This window comes from Pongo pygmaeus, chromosome 19 (assembly GCF_028885625.2).
Source record: "Pongo pygmaeus isolate AG05252 chromosome 19, NHGRI_mPonPyg2-v2.0_pri, whole genome shotgun sequence".
Lineage (NCBI taxonomy): Eukaryota > Metazoa > Chordata > Mammalia > Primates > Hominidae > Pongo > Pongo pygmaeus.
Genome location: NC_072392.2, coordinates 20,765,969 through 20,788,356, shown reverse-complemented (window position 1 = coordinate 20,788,356; position 22,388 = coordinate 20,765,969). Strand labels below are relative to the sequence as shown.

The 22,388-nt window shown below is 46.4% G+C and overlaps 1 protein-coding gene across 5 annotated transcripts in view; it reads right to left on the bottom strand.

The window, feature by feature from the left end:
* The window catches only part of SLC47A1 (solute carrier family 47 member 1), a 43,908-nt gene that overhangs the window by 3,267 nt on the left and 18,253 nt on the right, over positions 1-22,388 (bottom strand). For 2 of the 5 annotated variants that reach the window (XM_054458462.2, XM_063656232.1), the window contains 10 exons: positions 19,138-19,235; positions 18,757-18,854; positions 18,538-18,651; positions 18,385-18,452; positions 14,561-14,669; positions 14,364-14,439; positions 8,963-9,032; positions 8,583-8,715; positions 4,212-4,306; positions 2,921-3,002 (listed from right to left, as the gene is read on the bottom strand). In XM_054458462.2, the coding sequence (XP_054314437.2) occupies positions 2,921-3,002; positions 4,212-4,306; positions 8,583-8,715; positions 8,963-9,032; positions 14,364-14,439; positions 14,561-14,669; positions 18,385-18,452; positions 18,538-18,651; positions 18,757-18,854; positions 19,138-19,235 (943 nt within the window). The remainder of the gene's footprint in view (positions 1-2,920; positions 3,003-4,211; positions 4,307-8,582; positions 8,716-8,962; positions 9,033-14,363; positions 14,440-14,560; positions 14,670-18,384; positions 18,453-18,537; positions 18,652-18,756; positions 18,855-19,137; positions 19,236-22,388) is intronic. The other 3 variants (XM_054458464.2, XM_063656233.1, XM_054458463.2) reach the window with 2 other exon arrangements.

Here is a 22,388-nt window from a genome sequence, read left to right as displayed (position 1 = left end):
CCAACAGTTTCAAGCAGATAATGACTCACACCTAGACTTAGTCTCAAGACACTTCAGAACAGTAAGAGTAATAGGCCAGGCATGGTGGTTCACACCTGTAATCCCAACACTTTGAGAGGCTAAAGCAGGAGGATTGCTTGAATCCAGAAGTTCAAGACCAACCTGGGCTGCAAAGCAAGACCTGGTCTCTACAAAAATATTAAAGAGTTAGCTGAGCATAGTGGCGTGCACCTGTAATCCCAGCTACTCAGGAGGCTAAAATGGGAGGACTGTCTGAGCCTAGGAGTTTGAGACTGCAGTGAGCTATAATTGCACCACTGCACTCCAGCCTGGGTGACAGAACAAGACCCTACCTCAAAAAAAAAAAAAAAAAGGAATAATAATAAGAAAATATCCTAAAAGCTTCCAAAGAGAAAAATGAAGGCAGATTACATAATGGCACGAGAATAAGCTTGGCCACCCCACTTCCTAATGAGCATAAGTGGATGAATGTTAGGAATATAGCAATATCCTCAGAGTTCTGAAAGAAAATCATTTTGGGCCGGGTGCAGTGGTTCATGCCTCTAATCCCAGCACTTTGGGAGGCTGAGACAGGCAGATCACTTGAGCCCAGGAGGTCAAGGCTGCAGTGAACCTTGAGCGTACCACTGCACTTCAGCCTGGGTGAAAGAGAAAGAGAGAAAGAGAGAAAAAGGGAGGGAGGGAGGGAGAAAAAGAAAATCATTCTGAACAGAATCATACCAGCTCACACTTAGCAAAATGCTTTCCCTGGTCAGGCAGTTCTGGGTGCTTCTCAACCCCAACAGCAGTAGTATAAAAGTAAGTGCCATTGTTAGGCCGGGTGTGGTGGCTCACGCCTGTAATCCCAGTACTTTGGGAGGCCGAGCCAGGCAGATCACTTGAGGTCAGGAGTTCAAGAAAAGTCTGGCCAACATGGTGAAACCCCGTCTCTGCTAAAAATACAAACATTAGCAGGGGGTGGTGGCGCACCACTGCACACGCCTGTAATTCCAGCTACTCAGGAGGCTGAGGCAGGAGAATCACTTAAACCTGGGAGGTAGAGGTTGCAGTGAGAATGAGCCACTGCACTCCAGCCTGGGTGACAGAGTGAGACTCAAAAACAACAGGGATAAATGCTATTGTTATGCAGATTTTACAAATCAGGGAAATTGGCAAGATGGTAGAAAACATCCACCAACCCTTCCCTGAAGATCATTATAGAACCTCAATAAAACAAATTAAATATCATCTTGAAGGCATCAGAATGCAAACGATGTAATAAAGAGTCACCAGGGCAAGATCCAGGGGATGAAGGAAACCCAGAGGGGCTGCCCAGCCTCTGGGGCTGCTTCACATCAGAGAGTTCATTCAGATCAGAGAGATGAGAAGATGCAGGTCAGAGAGATCTACATCCAGATCACATGACTGAAACGCTGAGCAGGGCTTTGGGGACTTGGGTACCTACCAAGAATCAGGCCCTGGCAAACCTCTCTGTACTTGAGGTTAGAACCCCAAAGGGCTGCATCCAAGACTTAAGGATGAACCAGTCCAGGTGTGGTAGCTCATGCCTGTAATCCCAGCACTTTGGGGGGCCGAGGAGGGCGGATCACTTGCGGTCAGGAATTCGAGACCAGCCTGACCAACGTGGTGAAACCCCATATCCACTAAAAATACAAAAATTAGTCAGGTATGGTGGCGGGCGCCTATAATCCCAGCTACTCAGGAAGCTGAGGCAGGAGAATTGCTTGAACCCGGGAGGCAGAGGTTGCAGTGAGCTGAGATTGCGCCATTGCACTCCAGCCTGGGTGATAGGGTGAGACTCCTTAAAAAAAAAAAAAAAAAAAAAAAGCATGAACCAGAAGAAGTAAACCAAGCCTCACACTGGCTGCAGCACACCTTCAGGTCGGCTGGGTGCTCCAGATACCTCCATTTCCAAGATTGCCCTAGACTGCTGGTCACCCTCCGTGTCCAACAGAAGCAAAAGAAAATCCTCTCTGAAGATAAATAGACAACATTCTTTCAGGCTCAAGTTACTTCTATGAACAATTTTCAAATATAAAGTCTGGAACATAATTAAAGATAACCAGGCCAGGTGTGGTGGCTCACGCCTGTAATCCCACTGCTTTGGGAGGCCAAGGCAGGAGGATCGCTTGAGCCCGAGATGTAGAGGCTGCAGTGAGCTACCATCGTACCACTGCACACCAGCCTGGGCAACAGGGCAAGACCCTCTCTCTATTAAAAAAAAAAGTTTTTCTTTAATTTTAAAAAATTAATTTAAAAATAAATTAAAATCAAAGATAACCAGACACACAGCACAGGAGCCTAGACAACATGAATGAAAATTGGCAGAAACAACACAACTGACCACTGACTGCGTATCAGTCGTTCTATGAAGTCAAAGTGTTTAAATTATAAAGGAGCAAGGATTACTGTGAGTGGGTGGCTAACTGCCTAAGCGGCCAGGAATCAGGGGGATTACTCAACTGACTGAAGAAAACCATAACCACATTTGCACGATGTGCATCAGAAGCAAAGGTCCGAGCAACGACCTGTTTAAAGCCCACAAGTGTCTGCCTGATGAACAGCAGGGACCCCATTCAAACAAACAAATGTCAGTTTCCAAGCTATGGTAGAAGCACGGTATCTCCAAGTGTTAGAAATGCCTGCAAAGTGCTTGCAGAAATTAGGGGAGGAACTGGGGACCTTTCAGTCATCTATAGCGTTATACTAATGTGTGGAATTAAAGCAAATAAACTTGAAGTCAGTTTACCTTGAATTGGGTGTTTATCATGTGTTTCTGAAACATTATTGCCCTATTTAAATGAGAGCTCATAGCAGCAAATCTAGCTGTGTCTCACTAACAGCCCCTCCAGTCCTACCTAGACAGGCTTGTCTAAGGGCTGAGGGAGTCATATCATACCTGGGTGAAGCAGATCCTGAGGGAGAGCAGAATTCCCACTCCGAGGCACGTTGTTTACTTTCAAATTGGCGTGTACCTGAGCCTGGAAAATGAAACTTAGTCAGTCTGTCAGGCTTCACGATAGTGTTAATACGGTATTTTACTTGACCACCTAGTACAGGAAGAGCCAAGCCATTTTCCTTAATTGGCATGTATAGCTGAAGTTCCTCTCATTCACAGGTCATCTTTCATAAAGATTGAAATGGGGCCAGGCTCAGTGCTCACATCTGTAATTCCAGCACTTTGGGGGGCTGAGAAGGGAGGATTGCTTGAGCCCAGGAATTCAAGGCCAGCCTGCGCAACACAGCAAGATCCCATCTCAATTAAAAAATTAAAAACAAAACAACAACAACAAAAAAAAACCAGCCAGGCATGGTGGCGCATGTCTGTATTCCCAACTACTTGGGAGGCTGAGACAGGAGGATTACTTGAGCCCAGGAGGTTGAGACTCCAGTGAGATGTGATCCTGCCACTATAGTCCAGCCTGGGTGACAGAGTGAGAGCCTGTCTCTTAAGAAAAAGGAAACAGAAAAGGTTGAAATGGGTCCATGAGAGGGAAGGTGGGATGGGAACAGTACAGGGTGAGGGAGACAGGGACAAGAGAGGGACCAAGATCATTTAGAACTCTCTCTTTTTACTTTATCTCTTTCTTCTTTTTAAAAAATTTTTATTTGTAGAGACAGGTTCTCGCTCCATCACTCAGGCTGAAGTGCAGTGATCACAGCTCACTGCAGCCTCGAACTCTTGGGCTCAAGCGATCCTCCCGCCTCAGCCTCCTGAATAGCTGGGACTACAGGCATAAGCCACTGTACCTCGACTCATCTCATTTTTCTCCCACCTATTTCTAGACCTCACACTGACCCTAGAAAGTTGAAGGGAAGGATGCACACAAGTATCTTAACAAAACATTTGGAGACCATAAAAACAACATCAGGATGACTCTGATGCATCCCACCTTTCTCTCCAGTTCTAATTCTTGTCCTGAAATTGGATTTTCCTGCACAAGAGTGACAGCCTGGCATGGGAGACAAGGAAGAAAGGAGTCCCCTGTTTTTCTGGGAATGGATAAAGCCAGGGTCATCTGGCCCTTCACATCTGAACTGTCTAGTTAAAACAACAAGAACAATAGTATTCATGAGATAAGAATAAAGAAAATGAGAAAAGAACTTTCCAAAAGAAAAAAGGGAGAGCCAGATCAGATCCTGTTTTTCTAGGAGAGGAACCTTTACCGGGACAGAATGAACATAGTTACCTGCTGACAGGCTTTTTTCCAATTTAGCTGAATAATAAAGCCTAGAAAACACACAGCTTGAAAGACTGTACAGATGATGATCCCTGACCACAGACCTAGAAATAGAAATATTTAATAGAGGTTAATTCCATAGAAAACCAGCTGCCCCTGGGGAGTATGGTTTGCCTATCTCAATTCTGTCAGCCATACTGAATATCTGCTTTCATGGCTGAGGTGGAGCCCACAGTGGGCCAGAGACCTCTATCCTGCTCCTCCTCGGGCTTCCAGAAGGTTCCAGAAGGTTCTGGAAAGCCCAGTACTCCCTGAGGCCACCCCCAAAAGGGCCATCTCTTTTGGTTCAGGATTTTGGAACAAATATTCAGAGGATATTTTTGGCTTTACTGATTATAATGCTTGAATATTAAGAAAAATGCCAGTTATAAGGAAATTAAAATTTCCCAAGACCAACTGCTTCTGCCCTGGTTTCCTCAAAAAAGGGGACTAACATTAAAAAAAAAAAAAAAAAAAAAAAGCAGAAATCACTAGCCATGTAAATTACTAATGTTCTCTCCCTCAGAGTTTCTGTCAGACCTTGGACCTTAACTTGCTTGACACAGACTTTGCTGGAAGCTTCCAGAGCAGGGCTGGGCACCTACAGATGACTGGAGAACACCAAAGGCAGGCCAGGTGGGAATGGATGGCGGGAAAAGCCCTGTGAATCTCAAGGCACCACACAGGGCACAGAGGGAGACCCCAGGTGAGGAGGGTTTTTTGGTCAACAGTAAACTAATGGCAGAACCAAAAGCTCCAACAATAACCAAGAGACAAGGGCATGACCTTAATAAAAACAGACCTCTGCCTCACAACCTGCAGCACCCTGCCCAAGAAACCCCACCCCATCTACAATAAACCCAGGAAGCCAGCCTTCCCTAAATCAGACTTGCACGAAGCAAGATCCCCGCCTTTGGTAACAGTCCAGGAAGATAACCAGTAACTTCTGTAACGATTGGCCCCAGATGGCCAGGACTTGATTAGCAACTGACAGCTTCCCTAATTTTGCTCTGCACTTCCAACTTAGGACCAACCAGAGAAAGTAAAATACATCCCCCTAACCAATCACATGGGAGGCCCATTTCTAGTCAGCCACCTCCAGCATCCCCCAGATCAACAGTCTCCACTCAGGACACACCTGCAGCCTCCCCTTTTATCCACTGTGACGCTTTCCCACTCCTTTGCCTGCCTTTGAGTCTCTGCCCAAATGCAAGTGGTGGCAGCCAACACCCTTGCTGAGAATACACAGCCTTTGCTTGTCTTGCTTGGTTGGTCCTGGTTTATTTCCACAGCTGTCCCAGATCTATGTAAGGGTTAAGGTGGCTAGTCTGGGTTCCTGGTTTATGGATTCGGTACAGGGTTTACAGCTCTGTTTCTTGGTACCAATCACATTTTTCAGGTATGATCAGCCTGCCCTTTTGTTTGTTTGTTTGGTTTTTAGAGTCAGGGTCTTGCTCTGTTGCCCAGGCTGGAGAGCAGTGGCACGACCACAGCTCACTGCAGCCTCCAACTCCTAGAGTCAAGTGATCCTTCTGCCTTGGCTCCCAAAGCACTAGGATTATAGGTATGGGTCACTACGCCCAGCCTAGCCTGCTCTTAGAATAGTATAGTTGGTGCCACCTGCTAGTCCTATAAAAAATTAGTAAAAGCAAGCTACTGGCTTCCTCTTTCAAATCCAGTGTTCTCAGTACATAGAAACTACAAGCTCACCCGAACCACCTTAAACAGGAAATAACCAGCTACCTCCAGCTATAATTTTAAAGTTATGAATTAGATTTCCAATAATTTTAGAATACATCATTTAAAAGATTACTGTTTGACCCAACCTAGGTGCCCAAAGTGGGATGATTATTAGAATCTCATGGGCAAGGCCCGGGAGTTTACATATTTAAAATGTCTCCCAGGGATTCTGAAGGTCATTATGATTTCCTGGGGTTGCTTCTGAGAACCTGCAGAATTCTGATGCTCTCCTAGACACCTTGTATAGGTATACTGCATACCATACCAGGAGACACAATACTCAAAACCAATTCATACCACACTTTCTTCTAATAGGTGGGTAGGGGGGATTGACTACAGTCTTCTCATAGAGCCCTCACATCCCCAGGGCCCCCACCATTTCTTTTCAGTGATTCTCAACTTCCTGTTCTACTTTGCACAATTAGTTATGCTTTTTTAAAATTTTATTTTATTTTAAGGTAGAGTCTCACTCTGTTGCCCAGGCTGGAGTGCAGTGGTGCCATCTTGGCTCACTGCAGCCTCCGCCTCCCGGGTTCAAGCAATTCTTGTGCCTCAGCCTCCCGAGTAGCTGGAACTACAGGCGCACACCACCACACCTGGCTAATTTTTGTATTTTTAGTAGAGACAGGGTTTCGCCATGTTGCCCAGGTTGGTCTTGAACTCTTAACCTCAAGTGAACCGCCCACCTCAGCCTCCCAAAGTGCTGGAATTACAGGCATGAGCCACTGTGCCTGGCCTAGATATATTTTGTTAAATGAATAGGTGAGCCAAGGACAGCACTTGGGATATAGACGGATTTATATTTCAAAGCAGGTTCCTCATGCCTGTAATCCCAGTTACTTGGGAGGCCAAGGTGGGAGGATCACTTGAGTCAAGGAGTTTGAGACCAGCCTGGGCAACATAGCAAGACCCCATCTGTAAAAAAAAATGAAACAAGAGAATAAAGTAGACTCCTCTTCTAAAAAAGTTGAACTCATAGAAGTAGAGAGTAGAATGATGGTTACCAGAGACTGGTGGCAAGGAGGGGAGGGCGTGGGAATGGGGAGTTGTTAAGGTACAAAGTTTCCGATAGGAAGAATAAGTTTTGAGATCAATTGCACACCAGGGTGACTGTAGTCAATGTACTGCACATTTTGAGTTAACTAAGTAAATTTCAAATGTCTCACCATAAAAAATAGTGGTGATAAGTATGTTAATTAGCTTAATTTAATCATTCCACATTTTATACATATATCAAAACACCACACTGTACCCCATAAATGTATACAACTATAATTTGTCAATTTAAAGTTTAAAAGATATAATATAGAAAATTTAAATTATTTCCTTAATATTTTATACTGATTGCATGTTGCAATAATTTTAGATATACTGTGTTACATAAAATACATTACTTTAAAAATAAAAATAAATTAGATTCCTATAATATTTGCATTAGCTAGGCAATTGGCAAATCCAAAATATGAATCACACCAGAAACTCAGCTAAATAATTTTCTGCACTATCATGCAAGCCCAATGAACTTTGCATTGGCAATTCTATTCTTTGAACAACTCCTGTATTTTTAATTAAAATATTATTGAACTTGAGAAAAATGTGCCACATAAAGGAACATACTGAACTGGAAGTTCCCTGTAGGTATCAGTTGACTTCTCACCACTTCTGAGCCTGCCAAGTACAGATGAATCAAAACAAGCCACGCTTTAAGTCAGTCACTACTCACCCCAAAGATAAATGTCCAGGTTTTCATATCATCATTTATTAACTGCCAATATGTTCCCAATTATTATTTTAGAAATCAAAGCTGGGCAGTCATTTATTTCCGTACTTTTTAAAAAGATTAGCTCTGGTAATTTCAGATGCTGTGGATTAAGTTTTTTCTTCCAAATGTGGGAAGGTGCTCAAGTCCACCCTCTTCCTCCTGTGCTGTTCACACCGACCACGTGTATGGCCTTGTGGGGAGCTCTGTGGGGGCACAGAGCTAAGGCTGCACAAGGAGGGAGGTGGAGGCTGCGGAGTGCGATGAAGGTAATGAGAAGGGCACTGGCCACCCATTGCCCTCCAAGGATCCAGCTACACTGCTTGGTGAGCACACGGGGCCCTGCTCTAGGATGCAGAGTACCACCGTGAGTGCTGACCCTGCGGCACCCCACGCATGCAGGACAGACCGCCTACGATGGCCCTGGCACTGCAGAGTCACCCTCAGGGGCTCACATGCTGTCTCTAAAGAACAGCATGGAACACGCTAAAGGGATGCTTCCAAATGCTTCTTCAGCGGTCCCTGCTGTCGCCTCCTTTAGAGAAGTGAGGGCTGAATGACTCAGGATAGGAGGTGAGTAGAAAGGGTATCTGTGCTCAAGTGTGTCAGCGTGGAAGACTGCCCGCAGGGGTGTGAGGGGCAGGACCACGTAGCCTTGGGGCCCTGGCTAGAGCTGGAGGCCACCTCCTGAATGCCCCCTGCGCTCTCTGACAAGACACAGAATGGACGTAGACAAGCTCCCGAGTTTCAGAGGTGAGCCTCAGTCAAAGACCTGTGTGCTCCGACAGTCATTTCCTGGGCTGGTGAGCAGCTAAGCCCTGCCTGCAGAGGTTAGAGCTTACCCATCACTCCAAGTTTGGTTGCAAACATCAGCGCGATCCCGATGGGGAGGCCAACCACATAGTACCCAATGGTATTCACAATGGCTCCAACCTTCTGATTTCCACTCCCCCTCAGAACGCCACCGCTCGTGCACTGCAGGCAGAGAGCATTCCATCAGTGTGAACACATCCGGTGCTCTTGAAACACTCCCATCTCCCGAGCACTTCATATTCTGTGGGACTCTGATGCTAAAGTCCATGGTAAGGTGACAGTACCCTTCTAAACGAAATGTGATAACAATATTCAATCTTCCTACCTATGCTGGCCCCTCCTCTCAGCTGAAATTTACCACCATCAGAAGATCATAACAGTACTTAGGGGACTACTACATAATACTTACAGCAAGAGCTTCAAAGAGGTGGGAAACAGCATAAATTGGAACCACCTGAGCCACCAGATTAATGATATCTCTGTTAGGAAAATAAAGCACGTGGTGATTAGGAGACAAAGTGGAGAAAGAAGTATTTAGCTTTCTGGCTGGGCGCAGTGGCTCATGCCTGTAATCTCAGCATTTTGGGAGGCTGAGGCAGGAGAATCACCTGAGGTCAGGAGTTTGAGACCAGCCTGGCCAACATGGTGAAACCCCGTATCTACTAAAAATGTAAAATTAGCCAGGCCTGGTGGTGGGTACCTGTAATCCCAGCTACTCAGGGGGCTGAGGCAGGAGAATCGCTTGAACCCAGGAGGCAGTGAGCTGAGATCGCATCACTGCACTTCAGCCTGGATGACAGAGTGAGACTGTCTTAAAAAAAAAAAAGTATATAGCTTTCTGCATATTACAGACATGCGCGTGCATTGAGGCCAGCAGCCTAGTCAGGGACAGTTCTCCTGTTGCTGGGTCCATAGAGGAAACTAACTGCATGTTGTATCTCACAGCTTTTAGAAAAAATATGCAGCACCACACCCTTGTCTTCAGGAGATATGTTCCAAGTTCCCCAGTGGATGCCTGAAATCGCAGAGAGGACTGAACCCTAAATACATTGTGTTTTCCTTATACACACATACGTATGATAATGTTAACTTATAAATTGGGCACAGTAAGAGAGTAACAACAGTAGTAATAAAGTAGGCCATAACCACATGCCAGCATCACTACTTTTGTGCTTTGGGATTACTAGCACTGTGATACCAAAACAGTCGATCTGAAATAACTAGCAGGTGGAAAGCACACACAGTGTGAAGACGTTGGACAAAGGGATGATTTCATGTCCCAGGCAGGACGTGAGATTTCCTCCTAATACTCATAACAGCATGCAATTGAAAACTTATGAATTGTTTATTTCTGGAATTTTCCACTTAAGATTTTCAGACTGCTGGGCACGGTGGCTCACGCCTATAATTCCAGCACTTTGGGGGGCCGAGGCGTGCAGATCACAAGGTCAGGAGATCGAGACCATCCTGGCTAACGTGGTGAAATCCCGTCTCTACTAAAAATACAAAAAAATTAGCCAGACATGGTGGCGGGTGCCTGTAGTCCAGCTGCTGGGGAGGCTGAGACAGGAGAATGGCGTGAACCCGGGAGGCGGAGCTTGCAGTGAGCCGAGATCACGCCACTGCACTCCAGCCTGGGTGACAGAGCGAGAGTCCCTCTCAAAAAAAAAAAAAAAAAAAAAGATTTTCAGAACAAAATTGACTGCAGGTAACTGAACCTTGGAGCGCAAAACCGAGGATAAGGAGGGGCTACTGCATAGTCCCTTTGGTCAGTGTAGACAAATCAAGAGATTTGGTGACACCCCTCCCCCGTTCCCCATCAGCTGAAAAGAAGTTTGGCTGGGCCCAGTGGCACGCATCTATCATCCCAGCAAGTTTGGGTGCATCCTTCTTTTAAGATGATGCCACAGGCCAAGTCTGACTGTGTCTCTTAGTAAGCCTGAGTGAAGCGCTACAGAGTAAAAATTAAGTTCCCTCTATGGATAGATATATTCTGCAGAATTATCCTTGGTTCCTAGAAATGGGACCCCTAAAGCTAGGGGTTGGATTCTAACCCCTGCACGTGAAGGGAGACGAGAAAAATGCTGCCCTGACCTGGGGAAGCAAGAAATTCACAACACCCTTGGAGTGAGTTTGGTCACTCCAAACTAGAACCTAGAAGACTGTCTCCCAATAAATACTTGTTTAATTACTAAATAAGAAATCCAGCACTGGCCCGGACGTGGTGGCTCACGCCTGTAATCCCAGCACTTTGGGAGGCCAAGGCGGGTGGATCACCTGAGGTGGTGAGTTCAAGGCCAGCCTGACCAACATGGAGAAATCCCGTCTCTTCTAAAACTACAAAATTAGCGGGGGTGGTGGTACATGCCTGTAATCCCAGCTACTCGGGAGGCTGAGGCAGGAGAATCGCTTGAAGCCAGGAGGTAGAGATTGCGATGAGCCGAGATCGCGCCATTGCACTCCAGCCTGGGCAACAAGAGCGAAACTCCATCTCAAAAAAAAAAAAAAAGAAAGAAAAGAAATCCAGCACTGAACAAGATGATCACTTCCTCCTCACCAAAAAGGACAGAAATATAATTATTTTGTTCAAATTTTATTTTTTGAATAGGTAACATGCACATGGTCAAAAAATGGAACAATATGAACAAGATAGTAAGCAAAGTCTTACTGCAGTGCCCTTCCAGTTTGCCCCAGTACCAGCCCTACCTCCTCCAGGTAACAATTCCTAGCACGTTCCATATTTGTCTAGTGTCTATGAAAATATAAGCAGATACAAATGTATATTCTTAATTTTGCTTTCTATACTCTATCATTTCATATGCAGCATTCTCTATATGATGTTCTGCACCTGTTTTTTCCAGCTGAGATATTATATTCACTTTTTTTTTAGACAGGGTCTCACTGTCACCCAGGCTGAAGTGGAGTGATGCAATCATGGCTCACTGCAGCCTCAACCTCTCAGGCTCAAGTGATCCTCCCACCTCAGCCTCTTGAGTAGCTAGGACTACAGGTGCACACCACCATGCCCAGCTTAATTTTATTTTTTGTAGAGATGGGGTTTTGCCCAGGCTGGTCTTGAACTCCTGGGCTCAAGTGATCCTTTTGCCTCAGTCTCCCAAAGTGTTGGGATTACAGGCATGAGCCACCGCGCCTGGCCTATATTCACTTTTATATTTCACCCAAATGTATTCTTTCAATGTGCTGTTAAATTTTGTCTAATAAGTTTTTTTTTTTTTGAGACGGAGTCTCACTCTGTCGCCCAGGCTGGAGTGCAGTGGCTCGATCTCGGCTCACTGCAAGCTCCGCCTCCTGGGTTCACGCCATTCTCCTGCCTCAGCCTCCCGAGTAGCTGGGACTGCAGGTGCATGCCACCACACCCAGCTAATTTTTTGTATTTTTTAGTAGAGACGGGGTTTCACCGTGTTAGCCAGGATGGTCTCAATATCCTGACCTCGTGATCCACCCACCTGGGCCTCCCAAAGTGCTGGGATTACAGGCGTGAGCCACAGCGCCCGGCCTATGTCTAATAACATTTTATTTTGGATTTTTAAATTCATATTAATACATAAGAGTGATCTGTGATTTTCTTTCTTTTTTATGTGCAAACTTTGTCAGATTTTCGCACCAATGTTATATTTGCTTCATAAACAGAATGCAAAGTTTTCCTTTTCCTGTGCTCTGAAATTTTCTGTTTTACCTATGTTCGCAATTCCCTATGTTTTGAAGATTTTATAAAATTATCCTTTGGAACCTTCTGGGATTGTGCTTTTTGACATTTTAAAATAGCTTTCTCCGCCAGGCGTGGTGGCCCACGCCCGTAATCCCAGCACTTTGGGAGGCCGAGGTGGGCGGATCACAAGGTCAGGAGATTGAGGCCATCCTGGCTAACACAGTGAAACCCCATCTCTACCAAAAATACAAAAAATTAGCCGGGGGTGGTGGCGGGCGCCTGTAGTCCCAGCTACTTGGGAGGCCGAGGCAGGAGAATGGCATGAACCCGGGAGGCGGAGCTTGCAGTGAGCTGAGATCATGCCACTGCACTCCAGCCTGGGTGACAGAGCGAGACTCTGTCAAAAAAAAATAAAAAATAGCTTTCTCTTATTTCTTACCAGGAAATCAGTTTATTTAGACCTTCTATCTTTTCTAGGATACATACTGATCAATTATTTCCCTAGAAAATTATCTGTTTATTCCAGGTTTTTAGATTTCCTTGGAAAAAGTTGTGCAAAGTAGTCTCTTAGGATTTTAAAAAATGATTGTGTTTAGTAGTAACGTCCCCCTTTCTTTGTTAGAGGTGCCGTTTCCCCGCCCCCTGTGATTAAGTTAGGTAGAGGTTCATCTCTTTCACCGATTCTACCAGGTTGGGTCGATCCTGGCCACCTTACAAGTAATTTGATTGTTGAGTTTCTGATGTTTCCTCGTCTCGTCAGTTCTATAGTTTGTGGGCCTCTTGTTTTTCATTATTTTCCTTTGCCGCTGTATGGTTTCCCAAGTGGACAGATTCAGAGTCCAGCTTCTACTATGTTCCTTCTGAAACCATCCATCTGTCCTGGTCCTCGTAAAGTTCATCCTGAGTCCCTTTGTGAGAAAAGCCAACTATTTACCACCGCCTTCCCCACTCATTCTGAGTGAGGGAGTTAGAAACTTTTTTTTTTTTTTTTTTTTGAGACAGAGTCTCACTCTTGTCGCCCAGGCTGGAGTGCAGTGGCAGGATCTCAGCTCACTGCAAGCTCCACCTCCCGGGTTCACGCCATTCTCCTGTCTCAGCCTCCCGAGTAGCTGGGACTACAGGCACCCGCCACCACGCCCAGCTAATTTTTTGTATTTTTAGTAGAGACGGGGTTTCACCGTGTTAGCCAGGATGGTCTTGATCTCCTGACCTTGTGATCCACCTGCCTCCAGCTCCCAAAGTGCTGGGATTACAGGCGTGAGCCACCGCGCCCGGCCGAGCCTCTGATCTTGCAAATGAGTCAGACATCCCTGCTGCAACAACCACAGGCGGCCTCTATGATAGCATCTATCCAACTTAACCATTTCTTTTTTAAATTTTGAGATGGAGTCTCATTCTTGTCACCCAGGCTGGAGTGCAGTGGCACGATCTTGGCTCACTGCCACCTCCTCCTCCTGGGTTCAAGTGATTCTCCCACCTCAGCCTCCTGAGTAGCTGGGATTACAGGCGTGTGCCACCATGCCCAGCTAATTTTTGTATTTTTAGTGGAGATGGGGGTTTCACCATGTTGGCCAGGCTGGTCTCGAACTCTTGACCTCAGGTGATCTGCCGGCCTTGACATACCAAAGTGCTAGGATTACAGGCGTGAGCCACTGTGCCCGGCCTCTTTTTAAAAAAAATTCCTAGTTTTAAAAAACTTTTTCTGCTGGCATCTTGCTCTTGGAGGAACCATTTCTTTTTTTTTTTTTTTTTTTTAAGACGGAGTCTTGCTCTGTTGCCCAGGCTGGAGTGCAGTGGCACAATCTCGGCTCACTGCAACCTCTGCCTCCTGGGATCAAGAGATTCTCCAGCTTCAGCCTCCCAAGTAGCTGGGATTACAGGCGTCTGCCACCACACCCAGCTAATTTTTGTATTTTTAGTAGAGATAGGGTTTCACCATGTTGGTCAGGCTGGCCTTGAACTCCTGACCTCAGGTGATCCCAAAGTGCTGGGATTACTGGCGTGAGTGAGATGTTTTCTTTTTACTGATAAGATTTCAAACAGCAATGTTTCTGAACAGCCTGATTTTAGAGAACAAAGTTTCTCAATGAACCATTTCTTTATCACAGATTTCACATTTCAAAAAAATCCTTGCACTTACCGGTCGGTAGTAAAAATGTACCCCACGTGATCCTTACAGCTTAACAGCAGGACACTGAAGGCTACAGCAAAGAGCACTGAAGGTAAAAACGGCAGAAGAAACAACACAGTGAACAAGAAGATCCACAGGAAGTGGGGGAGCCTGGGTTTTGCATGCAGAGGCTGCACCAAGAGCCTCGGGTAAAGGGGTCTCAGCACCTGTAATCAGCAGGGAAACGGTAGAGGACTTCCGTGCCTGCTCCATGTCTCCAGCACCCAGAGCGTTTCCTACCCGGACACTGGCAGCCACACTGAAGCCTGCAGGGACCTAAAATAAAAAGGAAACCTGCAACAACGAGTGAGAAACTGCAGAGTGAGAACACGTGCAGAGAAGCAGCCTCATGCCCCACACCTAGTGGGAAAACTTGGTCCTAAAAGTTTTGAAAAGACTGATTTGCAACATCCCCTTTGTCTAGCTGGGAACTCCCACACTACTGTGGAAACTGAACCCCAGGTTACGATGCTTAGCACAAACTGGGCTTTGCTGCAGAGCTTCCAACCTCTGCAACACGAGGGTGCTGCACAACCATGTTCCTCCTCTGGGTGTGGGGGGATGGACTGACTCATCAGGAGCCCAGGCTTGTGTCTTTCTTTTTTCTTTTAAAATAGGGACAGAGGTCAGGCGCGGTGGCTCATGCCTGTAATCCCAGCACTTTGGGAGGCCGAGGCAGGTGGATCACTTGCGGTCAGGAGTTTGAGACCAGCCTGGCCAACATGGTGAAACCCCATCTCTACTAAAAAATACAAAACTTAGCTGGGCGTGGTGGCGCATGCCTGTAATCCCAGCTGCTCAGCAGGCTGGGGCAGGAGAATTGCTTGAACCTGGGAGGCGGAGGTTGCAGTGAGCCACGATAGTGCCACTACACTCCAGCCTGGGTGACAGAGTGAAACTCCTTCTCAAAATAAATAAATAAAATAAAATAAATAGGGACAAGGTCTCACTCTGTCCCTCAGGCTGGAGTGCAGTGGCACAATCATAGCTCACTACAGCCTCGACCTCCTGGGCTCAAACGATCCTGCAACCTCAGCCTCTCAAGTAGCTGGGATCACAGGCATGCGCCTCCACACATGGCATAGTGTCTGTTCTGAAAGACCATCAAGGGATCCAGCTTAGAAGACAGGAGTGGCACTAAAGGAACTGCAGGGAAGCAACCCTGCATTGTGGTTAGGGATCAGGATTCTGAAGCCAGATTGCTTGGGCTCAAATCCCAGCACAGCCACTTTATCAGCTGCATCACCCTGAGCAAGTTACTTACCCTCTTGAAACCTCCAGAGTTTTATCTGTAAAAGGAGTTGAGTCATAGAACCTATCTCATTGGGCTATTGTGGGAACTTAATGAGTCCGTACATGCTAACTGCTTAGAAGAATCATGTAGGAATTACTCAATAAAGATTTACCATTACTATTATTTATAAAGTTACCACTTGAAAAATTAATATTAATAAGGAAAAAGGAGTCATCACTTGTTGAAACATGAACATTGCCTTAGGATCAGGATGACTATGGACCAGCTTAAAGAAAATCTGATACACAGATTGAGAAATAAAAAAGTAATAGAAGACTGACTCTCTGCCTATAAATTCACAAGTAGGGACAAACAGAGAGATCGTCTGACAACTTATTTATTCATTACAAAGGGAAAGGTAGTATCTTGACAGGAGAAACCTGGCAGGCACCACCTTAACCAAGCAATCAAAGTTAATACTGGCAGGGTGCAATGGCTGTGCCTGTAATCCCAGCACTTTGGAAGGCCAAGGTCGAAGGATTGCTTGAGCCCAGGAGTTTAAGACCAGCCTGGGCAACATAACAAGACCAAATTAAAAAAAAAATTAGCTGGGAGTGGTGGTGCATGCCTGTAGTCCCAGCTACTCAGGAGGCTGAGGTGGGAGAATTGCTTGAGTCCAGGAGGTCAAGACTGTAGTAAGCCAAGATCAGGCCACTGTCACCAGCCTGGGTGACAGAGCAAGACGCTGTCTAAAAAAAAAACCACCAACAAGTGAAAAGTAGTATCACCAACACTGAGACAGCTCAACATCATGTGCCTCCTGATATGGTGCACTAAGAAGGACACAGCATCACTTCTCTAGCTTTCCTGCCCAAAATGGACAATCTAAATTTATTTATAAGGAAACATCAGCTGAACCACACTGAGTGGACTTCTACAAATAATGGCCTATGTTCTTCAAAAATGCCAAGGTCAAGAAAGACGAAGGAACAATGAAGATCTGTTCCAGATTAAAGGACACTAAAGAGATATGACGCTAGGGGAAAATTAGTGATAAGGGACATTACTGGAACAACTGGTATTGTTTTGAATTGACTGTATTGATAATAGTATTTGAACATGGACTGTGTAGAAAGACCAGACAGAATAAATGTGGCAAAACTGGTGAACCTGAGGAAAGGGCATACATCTTTCTTTTAAGAAGAAATATAAGTGTAAATTCTTACAAGCCTATTGGAAAGCATATGGAAATATATTCAAAAGACATAAAATCATACCTTTGTTTCACTTTTACGAATCTTAAAGAAATAATCAGACAAGTATATGAAGATATTTGTCCTAGGATGTTCCTTGAAGAGTTGTTAATATTGAAACATTGGAAATAAACTATTCAACCATAGGAAATTGATTTTAAAAGTATATCACATATAGTGGAATCCTATATACCATTAAGCATTTTGACTTAGATATAGTAATGAATTTACTCAAATATAAAATGTAAATAAAATATTAAAAGTGAAGTAAAAAATCCATGTTAAAAAACTCTGCCAAGGATAGAAAAACAAAAACAAAAAACATAGCTCTGCAAGAGAATAATTCTTAAAGAAAACAGGAAATGTGTACTCTATGTTTTAAAACATAACCAATATCAGAGGGAAAAAATCTAAGTGTTAATGCTGCAAAAAATGCCAAGCATATCTGCTGGCTTGGGTTTCTCCCCACATTACAGACTCCCTTTCTGTTTTTAATTTTCCATTTCTAAAATGGTACTTGCTTCCTTCAGAATCTCCAGTTGATGTTTTCAGGAAAATAAAGCCAAAGAAAAGCCTCCTAATGACTAGTGTTCTCTATGATCAAAAATTTCCTCCCTTTTAAGGCTGAATAATACTCCACTGTATGCATAGAACCCGTTTCGTTTACCCGCAGACACATAGGTTGCTTCCACCTTTTGTCTACTGTCAATGATGCTCCTGTGAACACAGTTAACAAGTCAGGCGCGGTGGCTCACGCCTGTAATCCCAACACTTTGGGAGGCCGAGGAGGGTAGATCGCCTGAGGTCAGGAGTTCAAGACCAGCCTGACCAACATGGTGAAACCCTGTCTCTACTAACAATACAAAATTAGCTGGGCGTGGTGGCAGGCACCTGTAATCTCAGCTACTTGGGAGGCTGAGGCAGAAGAAGTGCTTGAACCCGGGAGGTGGAGGTTGCACTCCAGCCAGGGCAACAAGAGTGGGACTCCGTCTCAAAAAAAAAAAAAATCCCTTTAAGACCCTGCTTTCAGTTGTTTTGGAGATCTACCTTGGAGTAGCCACACTGTGTTTTCAGAGGCTTCAGAACCAGGCAGGAGCGGGCATAGTGACACAGGCAGCTTGATGTTTATGGTCATACACCCAGCCTCATCCCTCTGCTATGCCACCCACCTGGCCCCTCAAGGCATTTGTGTTGTGACAACTGAAAAAGATTCTAAAAGTATGGAAACAAAATCAAATCTTTCAAGGGAAGTTTCAGCTGGGAGCTGCATTAGGAGATGGAGAACCAGCAGATCACATGCAGTTTCTCTCCAGCCCCCCTTCAGTTCCTAGGGAAGATCCAGCTGTAGCAGAGGTACCTTCCCAGGCTCAAGGATGGGATTTGACTTTTGTCCATCATTTCACAAATGATTCATGTACGAATGCCTGTGCTCATCCATAGACTCTTTCAGATACCGAGCAAGGAAAATGCCTGGCACCTCCCCACGACCGGCTCCCCTGCTTACCATGTACACAATGATGGCCAGTTCATACACGATGGACTGAGCGCCCAGCTCCACCATGCCAAGGATGCCTGGTGAAGAGAGACAGCTGTCACCTTGCACCTAGACAGGGCCCCCGGGTTCCCACCAGTCCCCATCATCCGTCCTCATACAGACCACTGAGGAAGCTCCCGACCTCATAGGCCCACCACTCCATGCACAGCATGAGCATGCTGGGGACGGCAAGGTGGAGGAAGGAGGCCCAGTCCTGCAGGCACTCGAGGGACCAGCCTGTGGGCGGGACACACACATTTCCAGGAGATCTGGCCATTGGGCCGGAATTCAACCTGAGACAAAACCCACATCCCGGTTGGAAGACAAAAGGGCAGTCATTACCTCCCCATGTAGCTTGATGCAGTTTTTTCCCGAGGATGTAGAAAAAGAGGAGTAGAGCCAGGGTGTACTGGGAAATCAAGTTTGCCAGTGCAGAGCCTCTGGAAAGAACAGTCCCAGTGAGAGGGAGGTACCTTTCTGCGCCTCTCCCTGCCCCACTCGGTGAGGAGGGGAGACTCATCCCTTCCCGTGCCGTCCTCAGCAGGCCAAGGTCTTCTTCCCAGAGCAGCCTCACCCTCCATCCCTGACAGTGCTTTCCACAGTGTGCAAGAAAGGGACCACGCATGGACACAAGAACCAGCTGACGCGCCCACTCTTCTCCCTCCTGGAAAAACCACATGCAAGTCATCCCTTCTCCCTGTCCCAAGAGTATGTTGGACTCACATCACCCCAAGATGCAGTTGATGGAGAAACAGATAGTTGGCGAGGGCATTGACAAGGTTGGCTGCAACTCCAGTTACGATCTGGGGCAGTACAATTCCCTGGAACAAGGACACCGCATGCCATCCTTGAGACCCACAGAATAGGACTGCCTTTCTGCTACCCAAGCACACACAGGCTCCAGCTGGCCTGCTCAGCGGGTGTCACAGGCATAGCTGGGGGGCTTAACTGGAGAGGCCACGTCCTTGTTGCTCCTGCCTTTCCACTCTCCCATCCCTTTCTCTTCCTTCTCTCTTTGAGGTATAAAGTGCGGAGTTCTGGCCACAGAGAGACACAGGCAAGATATGTTCAGCAGCAGGGAAGGAAGAAGATAAATGGCTTATTTCCAGCAGTGCAAGGACTGGCAGGGGCTAAATGGGTCAACAAGGCATCTTTGACACTGGACGATAGGAGAAAATGAGAATACTTTCTTCACCAAAATAGAAATTCAGAAAATTGACCTAAGATCTTGAAGAAACTAGAGTTTCTTTCTAGAATATGGAAGGGATTTCAACATATCTAACTTTCAAAAGTACAGGACTGGAGAAACATCCAGACTGTTTGGTGTCTCAAAGTAAGACAGGGTGTGACAGTAAAATTACATCAGACCAAAGAAGTAAAACTCTGTCCTGCCTCACGTCCGGATAGAATAGCAGAAGCAGATAAAGTCAGTGCAAATGTAAGAGGAAACCTCCTTTCTCCGAAGGTCACGCTGTCCCCATAAAGTGTCATTACACCCCTCGTGGAACGATGAGTGCTTTCTGACTCATTGAGAAACTTTGTTCTCTAAAATCAGACTGTTCAGAAACATTGCTGTTTGAAATCATATCAGTAAAAAGAAAACCCCCCACTCTTGCATGGAGGCTCAAAATCATGTTAACACAAAAAAGTAGCCTCAATTCCCAACCCAGGCACAGAGCTTCGTGGGAGCTCCTGGATGTGGCATTTTACATCTGTCCACCCTCAACATCCTTCTTAGCCTTGAGTTTCCTAAGGAGGAGCACCGGGTCCACGTCACAGCCCAGACCTGATGTTGGCCCCTCACTCACAGGTCTGCTCAGCGCCTATCAAACCACGGTTTCGCTTAAATGTCACCTGAACCCCACCCTTCTTCAAACCTTTATAATAACTATTCTTCCTTTGCTGAGGCATCCCACAGCCCCTCTAGTCTCTCTCATTGCGACAGCTTGATAAACACAACTGCAAACCCACTGGCCTGCAGTCCTGTCTCTGGTGGTCTCAGGCTGATGGAGCCAGGACAATGGTCTTGGCCGACGACTTGAGTAGGCCACACATTTATGGGGAGGCCCTGGTTAGTTTGTAGCAAGGGAATTAGTGATCAGATTTACTTTTCAGGCAGATGGCAGTGGATGGAGACAGGTTAAGGTCCTCTGAAATGACACAGAGGACAAATGGCAAGAAATGAATTCAGGGCTGGGCACGGTGGGTTATGCCTGTAATCCCAGCACTTTGGGAGGCCAAGGTGGGCGGATCACCTGAGGTCAGGAGTTTGAGACTGTCCTGGCCAACATGGTGAAACACCATCTCTACTAAAAATACAAAAACTAGCTGGGCGTGGTGGCACGTGCCTGTAGTTCCAGCTACTTGGGAGGTTGAGGCAGGAGAATCACTTGAACCTCGGAGGTGGAGGTTGCAGTGAGCTGAGGTCACATCACTGCACTCTAGCCTGGGCAACAGAGACTCCATCTCAAAAAAAAAAGAAAGAAAGAAATGAATTCAGGTGGTGGCATGGAGGATTGGGAGGAGGCAGAAGCTATAGGACCAAGTGACTGACCAGATGTGGGAGGGAAGGAAAGATGGAGTCGAGGATGTGACAGGGACAAAAAGGACAGGTTACTGGGGGCAAAGATGGCCGAGGCCACGGAATTCCACACATTGCGATGGAATGGAAGGCAGAGGAGCAAGCTCGTGGGAGGACGAGCGGAGGTGGCCAAGCCTGCAACGCGCATGCGTCTCCATGTCCAGTGGCGTCACCTTCTCCTCTAAGGCCCTCTTGACTCTCCTACTTGAAAGTCTGCCTTCCCCTGGTACCATCTGGCTCTGTTCCCACCCTCCGCCCTCTCCGAGGGCATTCACTTTCTCCAAACTCCCAGCTGCTTCTCTTTGGTTCTACGCTCAGCTAATGGTCGCCCTGTCTTCCTAGGGAAGGGCCCCAGGGCAGAAACTCCTTCCACCCTGGGGGCCCAACAACCCCTGCCATTTCTACAGAACCCACCCATCATCGTATCTCCCACTGCTCTCACAACGCAAACTCTTCATCACAGACCTTCACCATTATTCGTTTGGATCATGTCCATAACTCTCACCTCTTCCTCTCCCAATTAGTTAATTTCCCAAAACTAAATGCCCCAGCGGAGAACACAAGGCCCTGTGCACGCTGACCCTGGGCCAGCCCACTTCTCGATGCCATGATCTCACTGCGTCCGCTCCCACCGCAGTGGCCTAACGAGACTCTGTGGGCCTCAGCCCCTAGGAACAGGCTCTGCTGCACCTCTGTCTAGGATCCCCTGCCTTCCTTCCCGACCTTGGGAACCCCACGTGTCCTCTGTAACCAAGTTCAAAGCTCCCAACCCCACTCAGCTCGTGGCTCCTACTTCCAGGCCTTTCCCTCTGCCCCAGAGAAGGGGAGAGAAGACTTTCACACTCACTGTCCTCAGTAGGTCATGTTAGACCCTGAGGTTAGGGCCACCGCCATTGTTGGGGGACTGAGTCCAGGAGAAAGTCTTGCAGCGTGCTGAGGCACCCATGCTGCCTTAGCAAGGGTCTACATCAAAAGGAGACAGCCCAGAGCCAGATGAGATGTGTGGGTTTCCTTCTCTTTAGTCTACACCTATTTCTGATATGTCATTCTAATACTAATCGGGATTCTAAATATTCTTGTTTTGTTGATAGAGTAATATCCTGGCCGGATGCAGTGGCTCACACCTGTAATCCCAGCACTTTTGGAGACTCAGGCAGGAGGATTGCTCGAAGCCAGGAGTTTGAAACCAGCCTGGGTAACATAGCAAGACCCCATATCTACTTTAAAAACATTTTTTTTAATAGCGTAATATCTTAACTTTAAGAACACTTCCTGTTGCACATCCCCAGAGAGCCCGCCAGTGTGGCTGGGATCCATTGCCGAGTACCCCTGTTTACCTGGACTTATCTGGAAGAATGTGGAGAGTCCCACATATGCTGATTTCATAAATCTA